Raw genomic sequence first — 22,663 nt, 5'->3', positions numbered from 1 at the left:
GGAAACAAAGTTAAAGATGGAAAAATGAAAACTAAATGCATTTGACACATACGTGCACACACGTTTGGTTTCTGCACGGGCCTTACCCAAAGCTGGTCGGACACAGCAAACTCGTCAATCATCATCATCGCTTCATCATCCTACAGACGAGCAGCCAAAGAAAAAGGGACAGTTCCCAGCATTCATTTCACACACAGGCCAAAGCACATTACTCCCGCTCCCTGTGAGTCTTTACAGATTCTATACTCCAGGTATGACATTTATCACGCGGGCGAATGGTTAATTTCTAGGTAAATATCAAGTTTGTAGTATGTGTAAAGTAAAAAGAAACAAAGTCCATCAAAAAGCAAAGTTGTCCAAACAGCCTTTATTCTGCTCTACTTGCCGTTTTTCTCTGACTCGGTTCTGTATCTGCATTATCTGTAGTTTTGCACTTCTTCGATTCAAAACAGGAAACCTGATGAATCATGTCTACTCGCTCGGATGAATTGGAGGATGGAAACAAGATGAAAAACATCAACTGCCCTTCCCCTTGACCTGGACCCAGCCATCACTTCAAATTGATTAGGTCTTAAAAGATTTCCCTGATTTGATTAAGACATATCTTTAAAAAAACCAAAACAAAAAACCCCCCAGAAAAAGCTCCTCAATCAGTGTGTCTGATTGCACACGATGAATCAAAGCTACGTAGGTAAAGTACTTCCTGACCTTAAACAAACTACTAACCCAAAATGAAAATATGTATGTGTAAAGCTGTCGAGCTGAGCAAACCTTGATAAGCTGCTGGAAACAAAAACAGCTGTGCCACGGCAGCTGAATATGTCTAAACAGAGAGGTGCGTGTCCTGTGCCTGACCTAACCCTTCCTTCAAAAACAGAAACGCAGTCAACATGCAGAGGAAAGAAATCAGGTTTATTTTTTTATTTTAAAAAAGAAAAAGTAAAGGACATGCAAACAGAGACAAACAGAAGAGTGAAAGTTTACATGTAACATGCAGTTAACTAGAAACAAAGGCCTAGCATGACTAAACACAGAGGCTACATTTTACAGTTCAGTTAGTACAACACTCACATGTAGCTGACAGTTTGAATACTTTTCAACTCTCAGAGAAAAGTTAAACTCTACAAAGTGCTCTCAGCTTTTCTCTGGAGGGGAAAGCCATCTCAGTATGTGAGTCATTCAGGCAACAAATAGGATTAAAATCCAACTTAATTAAGCTTCTTTAATATTCATAACAAGTATAAAACATACATGAGGCAAAACTTCAAAATTTGGAAGTCAAAGGCTGCAAATACTCATGTTCAATCATGTGTTCCAAGTTTTTATGAGTGACTGGCTACTGTTTCCAAGATGCTCAAGTTTTTTACATTCTACATTTATATACACACACCCTTCAAATGAGATTAAATCCTGACTGATTAATTTTCACGTTTGTTCTATTAATATTTTATCGTCATAATGCAAAATAAAACTCTTAAACAGCAGGATTATTCTATGTCAACTCCCCCCAAAACTTATTTAGAGACTTGAGATATCCATTTCAAGTACCAGGTATACTATCACAAGTACAGTTATGTATAGTTTATTACATGGCTACATGTAGTAATACATTCATTCGAGCGGGGCTAAATGAATCAGAATTAAGTGAACAGCTTAGGAAGAGTGGCCCTATGAATATTATAGCCTGCGTGCTTTCACTTTTGCTACTCCAGAAATGATTCATCACAACGCAAAACTGCATTTGTGATTGTCAGCCTTGGGATTATATTACTATTATATAAATAGGGTTTCACTATTTATTAGAAATCTGATAAGCTAAAATGTTGGGATAACGTAAAAGTTACCCAAGTATTTGAACTGCGTGCGTTTAATTTCACTGCATTTATGCATTTTCGGCCTAAAATCAAATTGGATTTTAAAGGTTTGACGTATGAAAAAATTAGTATACTAAAAAGAAAGGAAAGAAAAAAATGTTCATGATTGAATAGTGGCAGCCGCAGGCTTCCATATTTAGGAAATAAAAACAGCATGCCCCATGAAGTATTGTGTGACTGATCCAGACACCACAGTATGTATTCTACTGCCAGGATGGAAGACATGCAGATTATCTCTTGATACAGTCCAAGAACAAAAACATGCAACAGCTGCTTGAGACAGAACAGAGAAAAGAGAAAAAGATCAAAAGACGCAGACAAAAACACGACCTCTCTGTTTAGAGATATTGAAAATTGTTACCATGTTCCTTGTAGCTCTGTTCTACAGAAGTGATTGTTTAAAGGGTATCAGTCTTTGATCAGATTTTTCTTTCTGTACACGTCAGCAATAGAAGATCGAGAACACCTACTGAGCGGCATGATCTCAGAGGCTGACACATTAAATACTTGCTTTCATAATGCGACACAGTCGATCAAATCAAATTAACCAACTCACTGCATCACTTCTGCATTCAGGTCTTGTGGACACAAAGTAGCAGAGTCAGTCATGAATGCATGCTGCTATGACTACGTGCAAAAACATGAGCGATACAAGGGACAACCTCAGGCTTCTCTGTTGACGTGCTAATTCAGCAGTGGGTGCTCACGTCAGGTGGTTACCTTCTTCTTGAAGCTCTGCTCCACCTCCCAGAGTTGAGCATTCTGCTCTGCTGCAGCAATCTTCACCACATCCTGCTTCTTATTGATCCTGTTCCTCCAGTCCTCCTCGCCACTCTTCTTTAACAAGGCGACTCTGAGTGGGGAAGGGGAGAGGATCATGAGCTGTAGCATACAAATAAATGGTATATGGACTGATTCTTATATAGCGCTTTTCTACTCTCCCGGAGTACTCAAAGCGCTCATAATAATAAATAATGTTTTTCAGTTGAGTTTTTTTGTAGTTAGAGGACACTTTTCAAAACAAAAAAACCCGCAACAAATCCTTACTTTGGCTAGGCTTTCAAATTTAATCCAGAGCATTTATGGAAAACTTGAGCAATTTGTTTAAGAGGTGAGTTTTATGAAGATGATTTTGAGACACTTTGTCAAACGTGACATGACAAACTGTATGTTAAGGATGGCACAAAAGCAACTACACGCTGTGGTTTTAATGAAGAGCCATTGAGTTTGCAGCTGCAGGCAGACTCTTTATTTCCACATGTGCCGAAGAAACACAAAACCTTACTTCCCCAGAGCTTTTAGCCCAACCTGTCACAATAGTAAAGCCAACAAAAAGCAGCCATGCTCCTCTACATTTATGAATGAGAAGACAGCAGACATTAAACAGAGGCAGCGAGCATGTCGTTTAGGAGCTGCAGAAGTAAACAGTGTACAGACAGAGCAATGACAGCTCTGATCCAATTACACATAAACATTGATTAGAGAAGCCAGTCAGTGTAACAGGAGCTGGGAAAGCAACTCAAACCTCAACCCTGAATTTTTCCATCTTTTTAATAAGGAAAACTGGGATTAGGTTTAAAGTACTCGACAAGTCTAAAAACCTAAACGTGAGCAAGAACAGAGCTTCAATTATTGAGCTCTCATCTGTGAGCTGGGGCAGACAGGACCAATATATGCAAGAGGTCAGGGTCCTGGCTGTGCCCCACTTGCCCCCCCATCACAAGCACCCCTCTGTGACCCAGCGAGGAAATGTCCTGTTCTGCCCCCAGGGCTACACAGCAAATGCAAAAACAGGATGAAAGCAGCACTCAGTCCAACTTGCAAGCTGTATCTGGGATACAGACCCTTGCTCCAGAGAAATGCTTTGAACGTGGGAACGACACAAATTAGTCAAAACATAGTCAAAGAGTCAGATTTACGAGAAGCACAATAACTAGTACAAACTCCACAGGCTTTAACACCAGTTTACATGCAACTTTATTATATCATCAGTCAGTTTAGAGCATGATTAGTGTCCTATGTCTGCCAGTCAACTAGCACGAACAGCTCAATTATCCCAGTATGACATAACAGGACTTATGTAAGGATTTGCTCAGGAATCCAATACTCAGCTTTAGTTTTGTTATATAACAACAATGAAATGTAATGAAAAAAAATCTATAATTTCTTTTCTTTATCATTTTGCTTCTGTTAATACTCCAGACTTCATCCCAGGAAGCTCAACAGTAAAGAAAAAAACCCTCTAATACCCTAAAAGCTCCTCCCTCTTTGCCCTCATGATGTAATTTTGAGTCATCACATTTTATCCATTCTTAATTTAAAAGTAAAAGAGCTGATCACAAATGTGCTATGACTGATGACCATTCATGAATAATGAAACCATTGGTCCTAATCATTTAGCATTTTTATGCACCGACGCCTGTTTTCAGTGACCACGGCATTTTGTCTTGAAATACATGTATTTTCTTTAAAAAACAAAGACATTTAAACTTATTTTTATTGTTAATGAATTAAAAAAAAAACATGTAGCTAGCAGAGCAAACTGTGATTTCTTTTGCGTTGCTCTTGTAGGATTAATTTACCGAGAAACAGGTAAATGGTATTCTGCAATACGTGAATATGGTCAGACATGCAGTAAATATATATTAAATCCTATCTTAGCACACTTCCATGCTCACCTCTCTCTGATGGACATGTGTCGGGCCATCATCCTGTCGCTCAGTTCGTCTCCCTGCTCAGGTTGAACCGGGTCAGCTGGGTGTGTGTTGCTGTCTGTGTCTGCTGCTTCGGGGAAGCCAGATGTTGCTCTGGATGTTACCACAGTTGATTCCAGCAGGTCTGTGAGTGTGAGCACACAGAAATAGTGAGAGGAGAGGGGGAGAGAAAATAAATAAATAAATAAAAATCAGTAACTCAGCAGCAACTCCATAAACATTAACTGTGACCGCTTGTATGATCTTTTGAGGAAAATACATTAACTAAGAATCGCTGTGTAGGGTGTAAACCCTTTAACATAACAGTCAGAGGTGTCACAGTGCAGACTCAGCATCTCAAAGCAGCATCGCAGCAATCATCTTTCATGCTCACCGAAATAATCCCGTCCACCTCGTGAGAAGCAGCAAAGACACTTTTCACAGCTTTAAACATCTCTGCCACAGCTGTAATCAAACAACCCACACTGGAGACTCAGGTCAACGCACTATTCCTTCCCCCTGCCCCGAAACAAGTTCCACAGTTCCAGTTTGACTGATTTCTATTTTCTGACAAGCCACATGCTGACACAGAGACAGTGAACGGCCCGGTGTTACTGCAGTGCTCAGATACAAAGGAAGCCTGAAAACCACAGTCTGAACTCAACATTTTCACTCAGACACACAGGAAGTGGGTTGGATTAGAACTTGTTGACGGAAACCGATACCAACTGTTAGCATAGTTTGCTCTTTAAATTTTTAAAACCTATTTTAGTCTTCTGATTAGCTTCACTTTTTTCATTTATTTCTGTTAAACTCCAGTGTTCTACCCAGAAACACTAACTCTGCATGCTAACCAAAATAAGCTTCCCATTTAACACCAAATTAAGTTGCAGGTGCACCTTACTAACCAAGATAACAACCTACTGCTAGCTTTAACCTACAAGTCCACAGCACTACCCTCTGATCCAAATATTTCCAGTTACTAAAAAAAGGAAATATGCATCTAGCCATTCATCCATCCTCTTCTCCTCTTCAGGGTCTATAACACATATCGCTGTTGAATGTTAATATAGACAAGTTACAGTTATCATTCTCCCCAAATCTTAATGTAAACTTGGCAAGTTTATAAACTTCAGTAAAGACAGAACAAACAGCAGAGTAGTTCAGGCAATAAAAAGCAGACTGATGCTTTTGAGCTCCTCCTCCTGCTGTTTTCTTACCTCCGCTGGTGGCCCTGCTCCTCTGGCTTTGCTCCTGGCTGTCCTGGAGCCTGTGGCTCTCTGAGCTCCACAGCACTTCCTCTTCTATCGCACTGTCTGGCCGCTGCTGCAGCTGCTCCTCCTCTGCTTCTTCCTCCTCTTCTCTCCTTTCTCTTCCACTCTGGGGCTGGGGCAGTGCTGTCTGCCTGACTGCTCTCTCAGGAGACGGCAACTTCCTCTTCCCCCCTCCCAGATCAATCTGGTCTTCCCCTTGGGGCAAAATGTGATGCCTATGGTGATCTGAGGATCCCTGGGACCCCCCGACTGGGCCGTCTGGTTGGCGAGGGGGTAGAGACCTGTCAGAGCTGGGATAGGTGGGCTCCACGCAGGCTGCAGTGGATATGTGGATGTCTCCGGCGTGGTCACTGGACACCGTCCCGCCTGCTCTGACTGCTGAGGAAGACGAGGAAGATAGGTGGTGTCCAAACCGAGAGCCTGTGCAGTTTTGAAGCTGTGTAATGCAGACAGACAAAGAAGTGGGTCAGTTTGCTACAGAGGCTGAGAAACGGCTCGGGCAAAGTGCACACACAAACAATCGAGAGAATAACGCTGACTAATCACAGCCTGCCTGACTCAGTGCACTTCCTGGGCATCACACAGCAGCCTCTCTTAATGGTCAGCCCACATCACAAAGCCATGCCAGCAGCCGCCGACGCACAATGCATGACAAACACTTTCAGTTTATAACAACTGGGTTCATAATCCATAGAGGAGAACTAACCTGGCACTTCTGCTGAGGAACAAATGACAAGCAACAGAAAGCAGCCATGTCAAGGAAACTTGCAACATGTATCCATCCATTAACTCGCTTTTGCTTCAAATTTCTCTCTCATACTTCCCCCACAATCAAACTTTCAACCCCTGTGGCTGTAGATGGGAGTTGAACTGCTTTTGGTTTCCCTCTTCTTTGTCACAGAGACATCTTTTAAAGCCCACAGACTCGCTGATATGTGTGCTTCATCCATCCACGCCTCTTTATTGAACTGGGGTTGATGACTCAGAGCTTTATCACAAGCTGGGCCATGCAACGTACATTCAGAATGAAATCACACCAATGTGGAGACGAGCCAAAAAAGAAAACACAGAGCGTGTTGTTCACAGAAATGGACGGTCATTTCTGAGAAGAGTGCTCCCGCTGTGTCAGCCTCCACTGATGCAGGCAAGTGGTGGTCGGTGACTGTTCAGAGGAAGCTTACTTGTAGGTCTTCTACCAGACTGTCACACAGCTCCTGCTCATCACTGAGGTCTACGTCTGAGAGCTCCTGGAGCAGAAACACCAGCATGCTGCAGTTCTTGTTTCATGGATTTTCTACTTTAGTAGCAGGAGTTTAATTATAACCCCTGCAAACCCACTGACTAACAGATAACATGTCATCATTGCAACTTCTCAATTTTTCCACCTTTAAATGTTTTTTTCCCTTTTCCATATATCATCACTTCGGTGCTCTCACATTTCTTCATTTTTCAGTGAACACTAGAATAATTCTGTCATATGATTCCATCCATGCCCAGTTGAAACTCTGTTAACATTCATTACCCTTAAACAGCAATCTGCTCCCAGAGCTGGACAGCAGCTGTTTAGTTACATCATCATTTATATTCATTAACAGAATTTTCACTTTTCCTCTTGTGTTCTCTAAAAATATTAATTCACGTACTCTGTGCATAAGACACTGGATTGACCGAGTAAGTCATGACACATTATTACTACATTTATACTCCACCTTTGTATTGTGTGGCACTAACAGAGTGAATGTGTACAGTAAGAAAGCAAAGTTAAGAGGTCTTCTCCCAGTGAACCGAAGCACTGGAGAAACAAAGTGACCTTGCTGCTTCCCCACCTGTTCCATATCTCCCAGTGTGATGGGCTGTGTCTGGTAGCGAGCGTTGGCCCTCCGCTGCCGCGTGTCCCCTCTTGTGTGGGTGACCCTGGTTGGGGGCTGAGCCAGCCGGTTGAACAGCGCCATCTTTTCAGCCAGGCTGAGGGTGCAGAGGTCAGGCTCCTCCTGAGTCTCGCTCTGCTTTGTATCTTTTTCTTTTAGTGAAGACGTCTGCGTCGGGCCCCGGATCTCCTTGGTATCCTGCGCCCGCCGGGCCTCCCTCACTTGCTCATGGGCAACAGCACTTTGCTGTGAGGATGCCTGCAGGCTGAGGAGGGGAGAAGACATCCAAGAGACAAAGAGGGAGAAGAAAACGGAGACTTCTGTAAGCTTGTGGGGAGCTCATGCAAGCCAGCGAGTGGCATGTCAGAGAGAGTGCATTTTCTGACAGCCAATAAAAGTCGCCAACACAGAGCCAAAAAGGTTTGCTACACATGCAGGGTGAGTCATGCTCACCAAGCAGTGAGTTAAAAACCCAGACGTCCTATCTTAGCAATTAATTCATGTAGTTTCCTCCGATCACACATGAGGGCACCAAACCTTAAAACTGTGCATTAGAACTTTACCAGCAACTCAATCCTATAGTTTAAAACACAGTGAACGAAGAAAAACTGCATAGCAGCCAAGACTCAAACGTGTTAGTCAAACACCGCACTTCGATGTGAGCATACATATCCGTGCACACACGTCTGCTGTGTACCTGTATGGTGGGACAGTGCTGTAAACTAGGGTGGGGCTAGGGACGCGTGCTACGGCAGCGTGAGCGGACACCATTTGTGGCACGTGAGATGGGGCGCTACAGTGGTCAAGGACAGGGACACAGTCATACACACACAGAGGACAGAGAAGACAGGAAGGTGCAAACATGAGGACTAGGATGGTGGTTAAAGTTTCATGTAGATGTGAGGACAGTGAAAAAGTCAGAGGCACAGCTTTCTTTAAGAAACAATTTCACGCAGAAAGAAAAGTTTAAATCTACAAAAACTGGTAACACCCTAGAACTTCATCTTCACAGCAAGGTCTCTCCACAGATGGATGTCTACACACAAGTGCACAGTTGAGTTTGTTCCGCTTTGATAATCTAGGAGAACTTCCCTTTAGAGCACTTTTCAAATAGAACAGATGTGCATGTATTTGCTTTAATGCACTTAAAGATTTTACACCTCTGATTTATTGACCTGATATGTGCTGTCAGGAACACACAGATCTGTAGATGGAGTCTTAGTGGTCATTCCCCGGCCACAGCTTGTGACAAAAAGGGGAGGAGGGTTGAGGTTTTGCTATTATAGCCCCGGAACTATGCAATTCTCATCATACTGAGCGATTAACATTTTTGCTCCTTTTAGATAGTCTCCAGAAACATTTCTTTGTGAAAGGTTTTAAAATGAGTACTATTATAGTAATAAAAATTAAAGTAATGAGAATAAAAACCCACATGTGAAACATTTTCAGAGTAAAAAAAATCAGAAGGTTCTTAGTAAAAGGACCAGACGTACTTTTTTCTTGTGTCACATTTGTACTCACCATGGGCTCATTTTCAAGCTTACATTTATTTAGTCATTCTTCCTGATAGAACTATATAATTATACACTTTTTCTTTGCCTATCAAGAAAGTAAGTTACCCTATTATTGTTAGAGGTGTCTTTCACATTACATAGCATCAAACAAGGTGACAGAGCCTTACGTGGCTGCGATGACTACTTCCTCAGTTGTGACCGGCTGAGTTCTGGATCGATCTTGTGTCCGTCTTAGTCTCCTGTCCACAGCAGCATTCCTGGACCGCAGTTTAGGAGCTCCGCCATCGACGCTCTTCTCCAGTTCCTGGATGGAGATAATTAGGGTAAACATTGGTCATCTTTAGAAATGAACACAGCTGATTACACAAACTGTATTTACCTTCTCTGATCCTTAGCAGATCTTGCAACTAAATAAATAAATAAAAAATTTAATTGCTTTTTTTTTTTTTTAAAGCAAAATGAACAAGCAAAACTTCCTGCACCTTACTGCTTCCATATGAAATAAGAGCAACATCTGAGACTCTACAGGCTGAGAAATGAACAGGCTTTGGATTGAAGCAACACTGAAGAGGACAGAGACACAATTCTTCCACAAAAACGTGAGAGCCTGACACGATCATACAGAAAAGGTTTCCTTCAACTCCTTCCTGCTAAAAGTGATTCTAGAAGCCGCTGAATTATGGCACAAATCATTTCAGGAATAAGGCTGGCTCAGTTGTGACTCACATCTGCAATCAAAATTTCTAAATCCTCAAAGTAAGAGAAGGACAGGAAATTGAAATCAGAATACTTTATTAATCCCAGAGTCTGCAATCGTACCCATAACTGGAATGAAGTTTTTCCTCAGCTTGGAAGCTCGTACTCAGACAATATAAGATGCCCAACAGGCTGAAGTCAAAACTCACCCTGAAGAGAGAGCGCTTAGCTGCGACGCTCAGCTTGGCCCGTTCATCTAGCTTCTCTTCATCAGCTGCAACAAAGGAAAAAAAAGTTAGAGTTAGAAACCAGTTCTAACTACATAAATTCTGCTTCACAGTTCTCTGTATCACCTATACTTTGTTTTACGTTTTGGTTTTTTTATCTTAATATTTTATTGTTTTATGCTACCATAGACACTCTGTAAAACACTACTTAAATTTTCTGCCAAAGACACTAAAACACCAAATTATATTGCCAGAAAGAGCAAATAAGTTTTGTAATGTGATTATTTACATATATTTCTATTCATACACTAATGATTCTATTAAGTGTACACTTTGAGTACACAAAATAAAAACAAGGGTTTCAACAAATGTCCTTGAAACCACGGGGTACGACTTTACAGAAACAACAGAGACTCTTTATTTCTCCATGAACACCAACACATTCCAGGCTTCTTGCATAAGTAACCCTCATTTCCTCCTCAGTCAACAATATCCTCCTCTTCCATAGCTGTCACTTCAGTCCTTTGCCCACCACTTCACCCCAATAACAGCTCTGCATGGCTACGAATCTGTGAGTTTTATTGACCGTACACAGTCTCTTGTTGCGAACTCAGTGCTAGTTCAACCCTGTACAGTATGTACAACGCATTATACTTATAATATCGCATTAAACTGCCATCATGTAAGGACATTTCAAAGGCAGACAATTTGAACAAACTCGTTAAGCTAGTATTAGCTTAATTAGCTAGCTTGCTCTAGTTTAAAATGTACTAACAGTGGTTATTTCAAATGACTGTAGTCACTAGTCGCTGATTAAAGATCCTGCTTTAGTCTACATATTTACTAAATTATAGGTCAATAAAAAAAAGAATGTTATGCAGTAACACTGACATTATTATAATATGCAAAAAACTGAAGTCACTTTAAAAGAAACTGAACACTTTAGCACTAGCTAGCTTTGGATAAAAATGGTAACAGAAGAGCATCTTAAGATGATAGGTACATTTATGCTCGATAAACCTTTCCCAATAATCTAATTATTTAACACACAGAAGTATGACAACTATTGTGTGATACCTATCAATCGTTATTAACACCATCTGGCTTAATGGCAGGGAAAAAACAAACAAACCACTAAACCCGTCACTGGAGTCACTCAGGAGACTATAAAAAGATGGACAGGTGTGAGGAATATACACGCTTTATTCTCTGCAAGACACATGCCATGACATCATTAAACAGCTATCCCTTTGACACTCCAGTGCTGAGCTCTGGCCTACATAATACTCGCCAAAGCATCCCGACCAAGTCATGTTTATAAGAAGCAGATGAGCTGGCTCTGCCCTAAGCGGGGCCACAGTGATGTTATGCTACTGTGAGCACCATTAATGACTCTGTAAACTCCACTTCAAAATATCACGCTTTCATATAAAATAAAGACGACCTAAAAAAACCAGATTTAAGTCACCAGGCCTCCATCCATGTGTTTATTACTGAAGCCACTGAAAACTCATTCTGTTCACTTATAGATGAGTGCAGCTGTAAATAATCAGTAATGCTGTTTTCATAGTTAGTCACTGACCACTGAACTGCAGATACTACTACATGAACCTATGCAGTTATGATACAGAGCAGATATAAATGGAAAGACAGTTGAACTAAAGCATGAATGTAACTGCATTCTTTTTCCATCCTCGTGATCTCAGCAGCCATCCAAAGAATTATAAAAGAAACTGTGCTGTATCAGTCTGTGGCATGACAATGTGTAGCGTTTAAGTTGGCTCTCATGTAAAATTAACCAAGAAAACCCTGAAACTGAAACAATGTCCATGTGATTCAGCATTTCCACATGGATGTCTACAGAAATATTAGATGTGGTTACTTTAATTCATGAGCTTTACTTTTGTTGTATGATATCTATACCGGAGTAGAAAATAAGATGCAATGAGCCTAGCATTATATCTACTTATTATTATACCTACTTACTGTTACTGTATTCTGAAAATCTAAATCTGAGGTTAGTGAGAAAAACTACTTACCTTCAGTAGAAGCAAAGTCTGAACTCACACAAGACCTTCAAAAGCACAAAAAGAAAAAGGTGATCAGTTCGAAGCTTATGTATAACAATAAAAAAGGTGAGTAAATCAGTGGCGAGTGGTTAGAAGGCTAGCGGCGTGCTGAGAAAAGCAGTAGTTTGTGGTATGCTGGAAATGTGAGAGAAAGCAGACCAAGCTAGAGAATTAGACAGCATTACATTAGTCTGCTCTGATCCATGGTCTCGGGACTTGATTACTGACAAAGGCCAATTCATGCGTCCTCACTGTGGTCACGTGTGATGACCACTGCCAAGGCCCAATCAGAGGGACCTTTGGCCTTTAAGCTTCCTTGTTTGCTAATGTCGTTAGAATGAAAATCAAGGAGAGGGAGGGTGTTTAGGTCTGTATATGTGAGCATTATTCTCACTGGCCTGTTTCACTGTGATGATATTGATAAGACTATGGTACCTTGGTAGAGACTAATATATATATTTGATTACAGGTCACGACTAAAATCAACATTTCGTTGCATTCCAAATTAAACAAAGTTGTGATTTCTTTTAACATGCATGCGTTTCACACTCAGCTGTGCATTCTTGAATCCAGAGCAGTACCTATCAGTTTCATGGCGCTCAGCAGAAGTGATGGGCTGTGTCCTAAACCTCTCAGAGGTCTTTCTACTCTCCCCAGGATAGATATACTGCCGGGGCCTGCGCCCCCTGTCCCTTTCCCCTCTCCATGGGGCCTCGTAGCCCGTCAGTGCCCTGCACTCCTCCATTTCACTGGAGGGGCCATTCAGGGAGAGGGATCAACAGACAGAAAACCCAAAGGAAAGAGAGAATACAGAGTTGTCAGGGAGAAATAGAGAGGGACATGGTGCAAAATAAAACTGTTTAAAAGCAGAGGTGTTGAACATTCAACCACACCTCTGGTTTTTAAAATCGAGCCTATGAGCAAGCCCATGCAGATTTTTTAACAGTTTAAACACACACACACACACGAGCTCCAGGCAGTATCCAAACAACTCACAGTGCCATTAAAGCAGAGACAAACACCGTACTGCAGGACGATTAGTGTTAGCAAATTAATGCATGTATGCCATGTCTACAGATTAAATGAACCACTGTGCTTGGGATGTTAGCATCACACCAGACGTAGCTGCTTGTTAGTCGTTGAGTAGCCAGATGATGTTAGGTAATAAGCGTCAGCGAGTACAGGCCATGCAGCATTTTACCACCTACAGTTCATTCCTGCGGCTGGTTGGAGGAGTGGTGGTGCTCTCCATGTAGGAATGTCTGAGCTGTGCAACAGACACCCTGGTGTCCTGGTGACTCTCTCCATTACTCAAACTTTCTCCTTCTCTGACCTCCTGGGGTTCCTTGGTTTGGTGTTGCAAGGTCCTCTGATTGGGTCCTTGTTGATTTCCAGCATCAGACACGGATCGGCTCAGAGCTGTGGTGGAGCTGGAACTTCCTGGCCCTGTGTGAGATGTTCTGGGCTCAATGTGGGTCGCAGCCGGTCTTTTGTGGGCACGATCAGCGTTTTCCCGCTCTCTGGGTCGGCGCTCCGCCGCCTGCAGACAGGAGGTATACTCTGCTTCCTCCCGTCTTGGTCTGCCTCCAAGTCCCCCTCTAACAGGTTCCTCTGCTTCAGCCTCTCTTTGCATCCTGTACACGACCAGCTCCTCCTCACCTCGCCCTCTCCATGGGTCTTCAGTGCTCCTCTCTCTGCGCCGGATCTGTGAAGGCAAGACTGCTTTTCTGCTCCTCAGAAGGCCCTCTGTCTTGACCGCCTCAGCCTCACCAGCTTGTTCCTCTTCCACCTGCTGTTGCTGCTGCCCAGTTCTGGATGTAGAACCAGAGGTCATGGACAAATAACTGGGGTAATTGCCAACTTCTTGCCCTCCCTGTGGACCAGACTGGCTGTGCTGAACTTGTGGATGATGGTGGGAGTAGGCCTGCTGTGGGCCTAGTGGGTCTGCGTGGTAGCGTGTAGAAGCCTGGGGCTGGTGCTGAAATTGTCTGCGGTACACTAGGCCTTCTGTAACATTTCCGAACTCTGGGCTCTTCTGGCGGCCCTCCTCCCTGACAAGCCTCTCCCTAACTCTGATTCTTCAGGGAGACAAAGGACTGGTTAACATTTGGAAAACATCAATAGGCAAAGCATAGCTCTCATAGAAGCTCAGAAAGATGACTTTGATTGTGATCCTTTGTGTGTCAGCCTTTGAGCACTAAAGGAGGAGCTCAGCCTCTTGTTTGACATTAGGGCTGGACACTGACAAAGCATGCAGATTTTATATTTGGATGTAAGACCAGTATAAATACTGGCTCAGATGTTTAGTCTTCCTGACTCAAATATTTCATAAAACCATAAACATACCATACAAGCCAGATTAAAACCAACATACATCTTTGCCTGATATGAACTGGTTTAGAATTATTTCCAGGCTCTCTCTCACACTGGCAATAATGGTTAAATTCTTACTAAGATCTGATTCTTGAAGAAAGTATTCAAAAACAAAACAAAACACCCACAACTCACAAATCCAGTCACCGACAGCATAATTGTTAAAAAGGCAATACTGTACGAGCATTTGTCATTGTTGATATAATATGATCCATCACACAGCTGTTACCAAATGGGGTTTAAGCTAAACACAGCAAAAGGTGAGTGAGAAATGAAGTTATGGTTGGAAGCCAAGGGGACTGGAGCTGGTGACAATGAGGATGAGGATGACTGTTCAGCAGACGTCCAGAGCTCAAAAGCAGAGATTATTAAACAGTCGCCTGCCGGTCAACTCAGGACCCTAAGTGAGTAAATGCAGCATCATCACAGAAATTTATAATAATAATAATAATATTTAAAAAACTGGAGCCCTGTAATGAGCTGCTGTTTAAAAAGCACAGCTCACAAGGGTTGGTCCAGATGAATGGGAACATGGTAGATGATAACTGGGGGTGAGAAACAACCAGCCTTTGTCTACCTTGAAGGCCAGTTGATGAGGGAGTGGGTGTCGCCTTCAGCATCAGTCTGGAGGAACCAATCAGTACTAAGTTTCGTCTTTGCACTGCACCAAGAGAAACCCAATGGGAAACGTGATTGACTGGGCAGTTGGGTCTGAATTCAGTGTTGAGGTCTTTTTCTTGAAGCATATAAGCCGAGACAAAACTATATTACACACTCCACTGACTTCACATTAAGACTGACTGAAGAGACACTGAGTTTAGCAATCAGCACAATCCCAAGAACACAAGTTTAACTCCCACACGATACATTTAATTGCCACAGTAAAAATATGAATAATAAGTCTCATATTTAAGGCTTGTTGAATTATGACCAATGGTCAGATAGTGCAGTTATATTACATCAGATCTTATTACATAGATGCTATCTATAGATACACTCATTTGTTGATAACACTGATGCTATCTGGAGAGAGGGCTCTTTAAATGTACGCCTCTGTAGCTGAGGTTTTATCTGCAGAAGCAGATATTCAAGGGAAATGCCATCTCACTCCACCAGAGCCAGATGAGTCATGCTGGCCCTCTGATGCTGAGTAAAGGCAAACAGTGTGAATTTTTCACTAAGCACAGATCAGAGTTCAGCAGAACTGGAAAAAATGTTGATCAGTTATAAATACATTAAGAGATCAACTGAAGAATGAAGGGAGGAAACAAAAATCAGTTTGTGAAGCAAATCTCTTTTTTAGGGATACAAGAACCTGAATTTAACAGCTCACTACACAACACAAAGTCATATCTGTTAGCCTTGGATTCAAGTGGGGAAACAGACCTGACGCAGGTCATGAGGTAGAAATGTTTTACTTGAGTAACTGGAGATTACAAATTACAGATAGTCTTCTGACTGGACCAATCAGTTTGGCTCTTCCTCAACTATAGCAAGCCTCATGTCTCTGTGTGGAAACATTTCAACTCCTAAGCAAATCGATAGTTGCAACAGAATTAATTTTGACCAGCTGACTGAATATTTAGAAACCTTAGACAGTCTACTGAATAAACTGCTAGCTTCCAGTACTGACACTTGTGGTTCTGTAAGAATAATAAGTTATCATCTGCGTATAAACGTATTGTGATTTATTGTAGATTATACACCTTTGATGAGGCTATTCTGTTGGACTGCTGCAGCGAGCGCCATTTGTGAAGCAAAGATGTTAAAATCCTTAAGATATCCACTTTATTGTACAGCACTTAGGAAAACACTACAACTTGATACTACTACAAAAATAACAAACTAAACTAAACTGTTAGTGGATAATCAGTGCAGCTCTGCACTTAGTTTGCAGAGCTGTGGCTTGGGTGGTAGAGTGGGTCTACAAACTGAAGGGTCACTTGATCCCACGCTCTTCCAAGTCCAGAATGCATGAGACTTGCAGTAGAAACTCATTTGTTGAGCTTGAGTGCTCAACTTTGTGGAAAGGCACTATATAAGTACCGTTACAGTTAATTGTTGTTTTGATTATTTTCTGTCACCAGTTCCAGAAAGTTTCAATGCTGATAAAGGAGATGAAAATGATCGTGCTGGAATAAAAGTGCATCAAGCTTTTGCTAATGATGACATTTGGGTTGCTCTGAACATTTCACTACAAGAGCTAAAACGTAGCATTTCATGTTAGTCTCCCACACATCCAATGAAAAAGGAGAGCGGAGACACTCCTATTTGCTTGTTTCTCCTCAGGGTTCACTGGTCTTGATCAGACCCAGCTGTGGGTCAGAGATGTAGCTGTGGAGTCACACTGAGCTGCCCAGTAACACAACACCCTCCCTGCACCATGGACACACATACAACCTGGCCAAGTTTTGAAACCTGAGAGGGAAACTGAGGAAAAGAAAGAGGGGGCGATGCAGAGGGGAACACAGATGGATTGGGAATAATGTCCCGGACGGATGTAGAAGCAAGGAATGCACCTTCATATGTTTGTTTGCAGTGGAACAGTGCAGGGCTGGAGCCTGGTCATGATCTGGGTTGGGCAAGAAACAGGGGTGCATACACTGATTCTCTCTTTTCCAACAGTTGTGGAGCTGAAACAACTCTTAGCACGTCCCCTCTAAAGAGCTGCTAGCTCAGGTGTTTTAATATTCAGGTGTCATTTTTGTCCTTTTAGCCACCATTTAAACATACAATTAAAGGATGGACTCACAACGACAGTGTTATCCATCCCTCCCCTTAGGCAAATGCAGTGTATCATTTTGGTGCACATGCTAAAGTACTATCTACAACTTAGTAAGAGATCCTCTGTGAATCTGAAAAACACCCCAATTTGTTCTTCAAGACATCCACCTGAAATCTCTAGAATAAACATACAGCACAGAACAGCACAGGCAGACTAATCTGCCCAGTTGTAGGTGACTGTGGGAGCTGGTCTGTTCCAGAATGAGCTCGGATTGCATGACCTTGTATCAAACAAGAGTCCTGCTAAGAGAACGACCTTGGACATGTGGAACGAACAGAGCAACAGTGACAGAAATAGATGGAGAGATGGATCCATCCTTTAAACACAATGCAGTGTGAACAGCTGTTAAAGTTCTGGTTCTGGTTCAAACCCCATGTTTGTATGTGAAGGGGATCTTGGGAGCTTAATGCAGAAAAAGCCTCCCGAAACAAGGGACAATTTATGTATAAAGTAAAATATGAAACCCCTCAAAAATCTGGAGTCACGTAGAAAACTCAGGGTTGTCCATTTTCAACCAAATCAAACTTAAAAAAAAGAAAACGGTTTGCTACAACAATGTGTCTTCCTCCCTCCACAAGTCACAACAAGCTAATCTTGTTGTGACACCATTGTTACAATTTAACAATGGTGTCTCAGTTACCAGCAGAAAAACATGGATACATCTATGTTTCTGCAAATGCAGTGACGTCTGACCTTTTTTATTCCATGTTGTGTTGAGAGTGTTGCTGTGTTAGAGGGAGTACTGCACACTTTGGTATAAAATTTGATCTTTGCTTTTTTCAAAAACAAAAACAGTTAAAGTACCCCAAAAACTTTAGCAAAAGTGTATTTTACCATTGTTATGTATAAATGGATTTATTAAAATAAAAAAAGATCTACCCCCAACAAAAACAAAGATGAGATCAAAACACTCACCCCTGTCTGCTGAGGACGTTCTGGGCCTGCTGCTCAATGAATAGGTCACCAGGAGACGCACCATGTTTAGGCGAGGAGAGGGAGGGGTGCCTGCCTTGCTTGGGTGAACTGGGTGGTATGCCAGTCACTGTGTAGTCTTTTGCAGGCACCTTAGCAGAGGAGGACGATGATGTCACATCCATGTATGAAGAGGAGGATGGAGGCTCAGGCGGAGCGGCCCTGCGCTGATTCTCCAGGTTCATCAGCCTCTCCCTCTCTGAGAACAACTCCACCCTGGTGTGACCAATATCACAGCCTGGGTCCGGGTAGCCGTGTGGCGGAGCTGAACGGCCTGCCCTTGGGCTAGTAGCTAAGGTACTGGTGTAAGCACTTAGGGTGATATCTCTGCCTTCCTCTCCCACCAGCTCCCCTCTATTACGTCTCTCTGAGCAGTCCGACTCTTTGTGAGAGCGGGGGTAGCGGGAGTGATGGTCCAAGTCGGGTTCCTGATCCAAAGAGATGCCGTAGCGTTCGGCCAGCTGCCGGCGCCGCTCTGCCTTGTAGCGGGCGATGCGTTCAGTCTTGGACTCCAACTCAGGAACACCTTTGGTCGGACCCGAAATGTGAACTGGCTCAGTGTGGATGAAGGACTGAGGCTCAGGCCTGCATCGAGCTCTGGACTGGCGCTCTGGAGCCATCAACTGCATTTCTGGGCTTTCAAATCCCTCCATGCCATAACGCTGAACGGTAACTGGTGCAAGAATAAACAAGTCATGTCTTTGTTGTGTAGAAAGAGACACGATAATCTGTAGTACTGTTCTTGTCTCACCAGCACAGGGGTCAGAGGCCCTAGTGTATCGTGGAGTGTCCTCCTCCAGAAGCCGGTTGGCCACCAAGGTAGGCAGCAGAGACGGATGTACTTCACCCTCTATACCCTCCAAGCGCCGAGCAATGCGCTCCTTTCTAAGCACAGAAGGGAAGAGTCATCTTTACACATTATTATCCTATGTAGTATTATCTTTATTACTGTAGCATATTTATAGATGCATCATTATCTCACCTGTTCATTTCCAAGTCACTTGTGCTTGTGGTAATGCCCTCAAATAGTTTCCTCAATTCAGAGACTTAACAAAAATAAATAAATAAGCAATAAAATCAGTACAGAATAAGCAGATCTAATTAAATGTTTAATTGGTCTAAGATGACAAATTTTGGATAGATTTTGGCTCACAGGAAATATTTGTAGACATGCTTTGGTAATCTGTAATATGAACACATACCACTGAGCTCACATATACATATTATCATAAAATGTTAGTTTGATTAAATCATTGATGTTATATGTTTAATGTTTCTGAATCATTTCCAAAATACTATTTTCCACTAATCGACACAAAATCTCACAAAACCAACTTACAATTTATGTTATTTAAAAAACAAAACAAAACAAAAAACCCCAGAAAAAAACCCCATGAATAAACCCTCCTGAGACCACTGGTTTAAGAGCCCTTATGAACTCGGATGCGTCTTACTTCTATCAGTGGTCCAAGCTGGTTTGAGTCCACCCATGAATCAATGAAATTACAAAAGCACACCCACCCGTCTATATATATAGACTACACAAGTCAATGTCAGCATAAAAACCAACAGGATCGTCTGCATCTTATAAGACAGGATTGCAACAAGGCACAAAAACAGGAAAATTTCTAAAGGGGGGGAAAAAATTCTCAACCCATCAACGATAAAAGCTGGGAAGCACCTAAATCTGGCTGCCCAGACTTTGGTTATTTAAAATCTTACCAGAATCTATAGCAACAACAATTACCAAACACCAATGATCCCCATCTAATGGAGCGGAATGGCAGAAACCTCCAAAACAAAGGTTTGCCAAGTTTCAAGGATTGTTCTCAGGAAAGCTTCTGACATTTCACCATTTCACTTCAGAGATACTTCAGCCAAGGCAAAAACGTCTGCCTTTCATTTATTTACATAAAAAAAAGAAAAAACATAGTTTTGACTTTGTCAATGCAGAGCATTGTATTGTAAGAACTGCAGAGTAGGATGAAGCTGATCTGTGGAGTGATGGGTTCACCAAAGAAACGGCTGATTGTAATTATTGTAATTATTTGTCACAACATAAAAAGATGGATCCATCCACCCACTTCTGCTCCTCTAATCCAGGATCACTGCCGTTTCTCTGTACTTTATTTTTAAGAAAAGGTATATTTCAAATATTCAACACGTATTCTCTAGTGAATGAAGAAAAATCAAAAATCATATTCAAAATGTTTACTTTTGATTTGATTACTTACTATGTTACAAAAGTCCACAGAGTTTATACATGAGTCAGTTTATAAACAGCTAATCAAAAGCGTCTTCAAACTTATGTGTACATTCCAGTGTGAACCACTACAGGATCTTTATTGGAACTTACATTAAATAAACCCTGTCAAGAAAACAAGTGCAGCATAATAACAGCAGTTCATACATAACATTTTGCAAAGCTGGGCCTTGTAGAAAAACTGGTTTTACACAAATGTTGACTTAATTCCAACCTGGCAAACAAGCTGCTGTTACACAACAGCAACTCTGAAAAACTGTGGGAACATTGACAACGTCAGAGTCATTTTCAGCAAGAAATAATAAAAAAAAGTAAAAAATAAATAAATAAAAATCACTTCACTCACCTTTGGGGAGATTGGCCAAGAGACTAACATCTATATCCTTGGCGCTTTTGGCTGGGTCGTCCTTTTCGTCACAGGAGAATTCTTTCTGGAAGCTGAGGGGTGCAGAAAAAATACCAACTCTTATTGAAACAGGGCTGAGCTGTGGGAAACTGGATTTGTTTACATTGTAAGCAGTTGTGAGGGGCTCACTGAATCAATCTGAATTTGATCAAACACAAATCACTGAACTATTTGCTAGAAGCGTGGTTGGTTTGAGAGGTGGTCAAGAATCTAATCAGTCAGTGGATTGCGGATGAAGCTACAAAAGTATGCAATTAATCATCCGAACTGTGCATTTGGAAGTGAGACTGTAAATTTCATCAACTTCTCCATCTCCAAATATTCATCTAGATATTAGACATTTCTGACCCATTAACACCCCGAGCCTCGCAGATATGCAGCAAATTTCTCTGTCTCTCAAAAAAAACAAAAACAAACAAACACAAAAACCCCCCAAAACAACATATTGAAGTCATTTATGGATTTGATTCAAAACCACAAATTTGCAATATAGCTATAAAAGAGCTGGCAGCAGATTACTGCTGTGAGGAAACAGTCAAGAACTGGGAAAACCCAACTCGCTTGAACTCTGTGGCTGCTGTAAGGGACAGAAACCACGGAGTTGTGAACACCCTGATACACGCGTATATGGTGGATCCTTTCTCATCACAACACAGGAACATCTCTTTTCATCACTACTTCTTCATCTTTAGATATGTTCACCATGCATGCAAAGTGCTTTCAAAACAAAACAACACCCAGATTTTGGGCATCGATGTGCCCAACAGTCTTATAAGTGTAGTGAAGGAAACTTCACAGATTAGAGTGTTAATAAGGAGGCCTGATGGTGTATTTGACAAACAGCCAACAACATTATTGAGCACAAGTTAGTTCCTCACCCATCTGAAGTACTGTCTTAATAAAGAAATTTACATTAAAGAGAATATTTTTTAATGTGATTCATGTATGAGGAAGAGAACACAGGTGTTTATATGTGGAGCTCTGATCATAGAAAGAGAGAGAAAAGAGAGGAGAGGGACACGGGAGAGACCACTGCGAAGGTTGCTTCTTAGTTCTAGAATGAAAAGAAAATAACGTCTCCAAGAGAGCCAGAGCCACTTTGTTTATGTGCAGCAGTCTGTATCAGCAAGTGCGTGTATTGATGAACAAGTAAAGCAGTGTTGTGCAATGTCATTGTTCCTATTCTTTATTGTATAGCATGGGAAGAGTAAGCAAACAAAACATGGAAAAAGGAAAAAGATTATCCTGGTCGTGAGGTTGACTTACGGTGCTGGATTTGTAATGAGAGGAACCCCTGATAACAGACAAGGTGCAACTCTTACAGTTCACTGTGCATTACCATCAGCAATTCTGCAGTATTCAAAGTAACTACTCTGCATACAGCACTGTGCCTTCAGCTAAATTCTTCACTCTTTCTCGAGGCTTTTAAAGTGTTTCTTTGCACTTTGGTTTGCTTTTTCACTCATTTTCAGCCCAGTCCTTCTACACGACCATCGCAAAGGAACGCTTGTTTGAGCCATTTAACACTGACCTAAGAATCATTAGAGCATAAAATGGGACCCAACTTAAGGGATAACCAGTGTTGGGTCTAGATAACAGACAACTTAAAGAACGAGCTTTAATTATTTATTTAGACAATTTGTTACCAT

At 41.8% G+C, this 22,663-nt stretch overlaps 1 protein-coding gene across 12 annotated transcripts in view; it reads right to left on the bottom strand.

The window, feature by feature from the left end:
• The window catches only part of svila (supervillin a), a 79,240-nt gene that overhangs the window by 21,330 nt on the left and 35,247 nt on the right, over positions 1 to 22,663 (bottom strand). For 6 of the 12 annotated variants that reach the window (XM_080866017.1, XM_080866020.1, XM_080866019.1 and 3 more), the window contains 15 exons: positions 20,955 to 21,046; positions 19,328 to 19,391; positions 19,097 to 19,230; positions 18,289 to 19,018; positions 13,424 to 14,293; positions 12,797 to 12,964; positions 12,186 to 12,220; positions 10,129 to 10,193; positions 9,391 to 9,527; positions 8,407 to 8,502; positions 7,668 to 7,974; positions 5,788 to 6,277; positions 4,553 to 4,712; positions 2,595 to 2,727; positions 87 to 140 (listed from right to left, as the gene is read on the bottom strand). In XM_080866017.1, coding sequence (XP_080722143.1) covers positions 87 to 140; positions 2,595 to 2,727; positions 4,553 to 4,712; positions 5,788 to 6,277; positions 7,668 to 7,974; positions 8,407 to 8,502; positions 9,391 to 9,527; positions 10,129 to 10,193; positions 12,186 to 12,220; positions 12,797 to 12,964; positions 13,424 to 14,293; positions 18,289 to 19,018; positions 19,097 to 19,230; positions 19,328 to 19,335 — 3,387 coding nt within the window. In that variant the 5' untranslated portion in view covers positions 19,336 to 19,391; positions 20,955 to 21,046. The remainder of the gene's footprint in view (positions 1 to 86; positions 141 to 2,594; positions 2,728 to 4,552; positions 4,713 to 5,787; positions 6,278 to 7,667; positions 7,975 to 8,406; positions 8,503 to 9,390; positions 9,528 to 10,128; positions 10,194 to 12,185; positions 12,221 to 12,796; positions 12,965 to 13,423; positions 14,294 to 18,288; positions 19,019 to 19,096; positions 19,231 to 19,327; positions 19,392 to 20,954; positions 21,047 to 22,663) is intronic. The other 6 variants (XM_080866021.1, XM_080866024.1, XM_080866015.1 and 3 more) reach the window with 4 other exon arrangements.

Source organism: Rhamphochromis sp. 'chilingali' (assembly GCF_963969265.1).
Source record: "Rhamphochromis sp. 'chilingali' genome assembly, chromosome: 18".
Lineage (NCBI taxonomy): Eukaryota > Metazoa > Chordata > Actinopteri > Cichliformes > Cichlidae > Rhamphochromis > Rhamphochromis sp. 'chilingali'.
The sequence above is the reverse complement of the archived record's forward strand: the minus strand, read 5'-3'. Positions and strand labels throughout refer to the sequence as shown.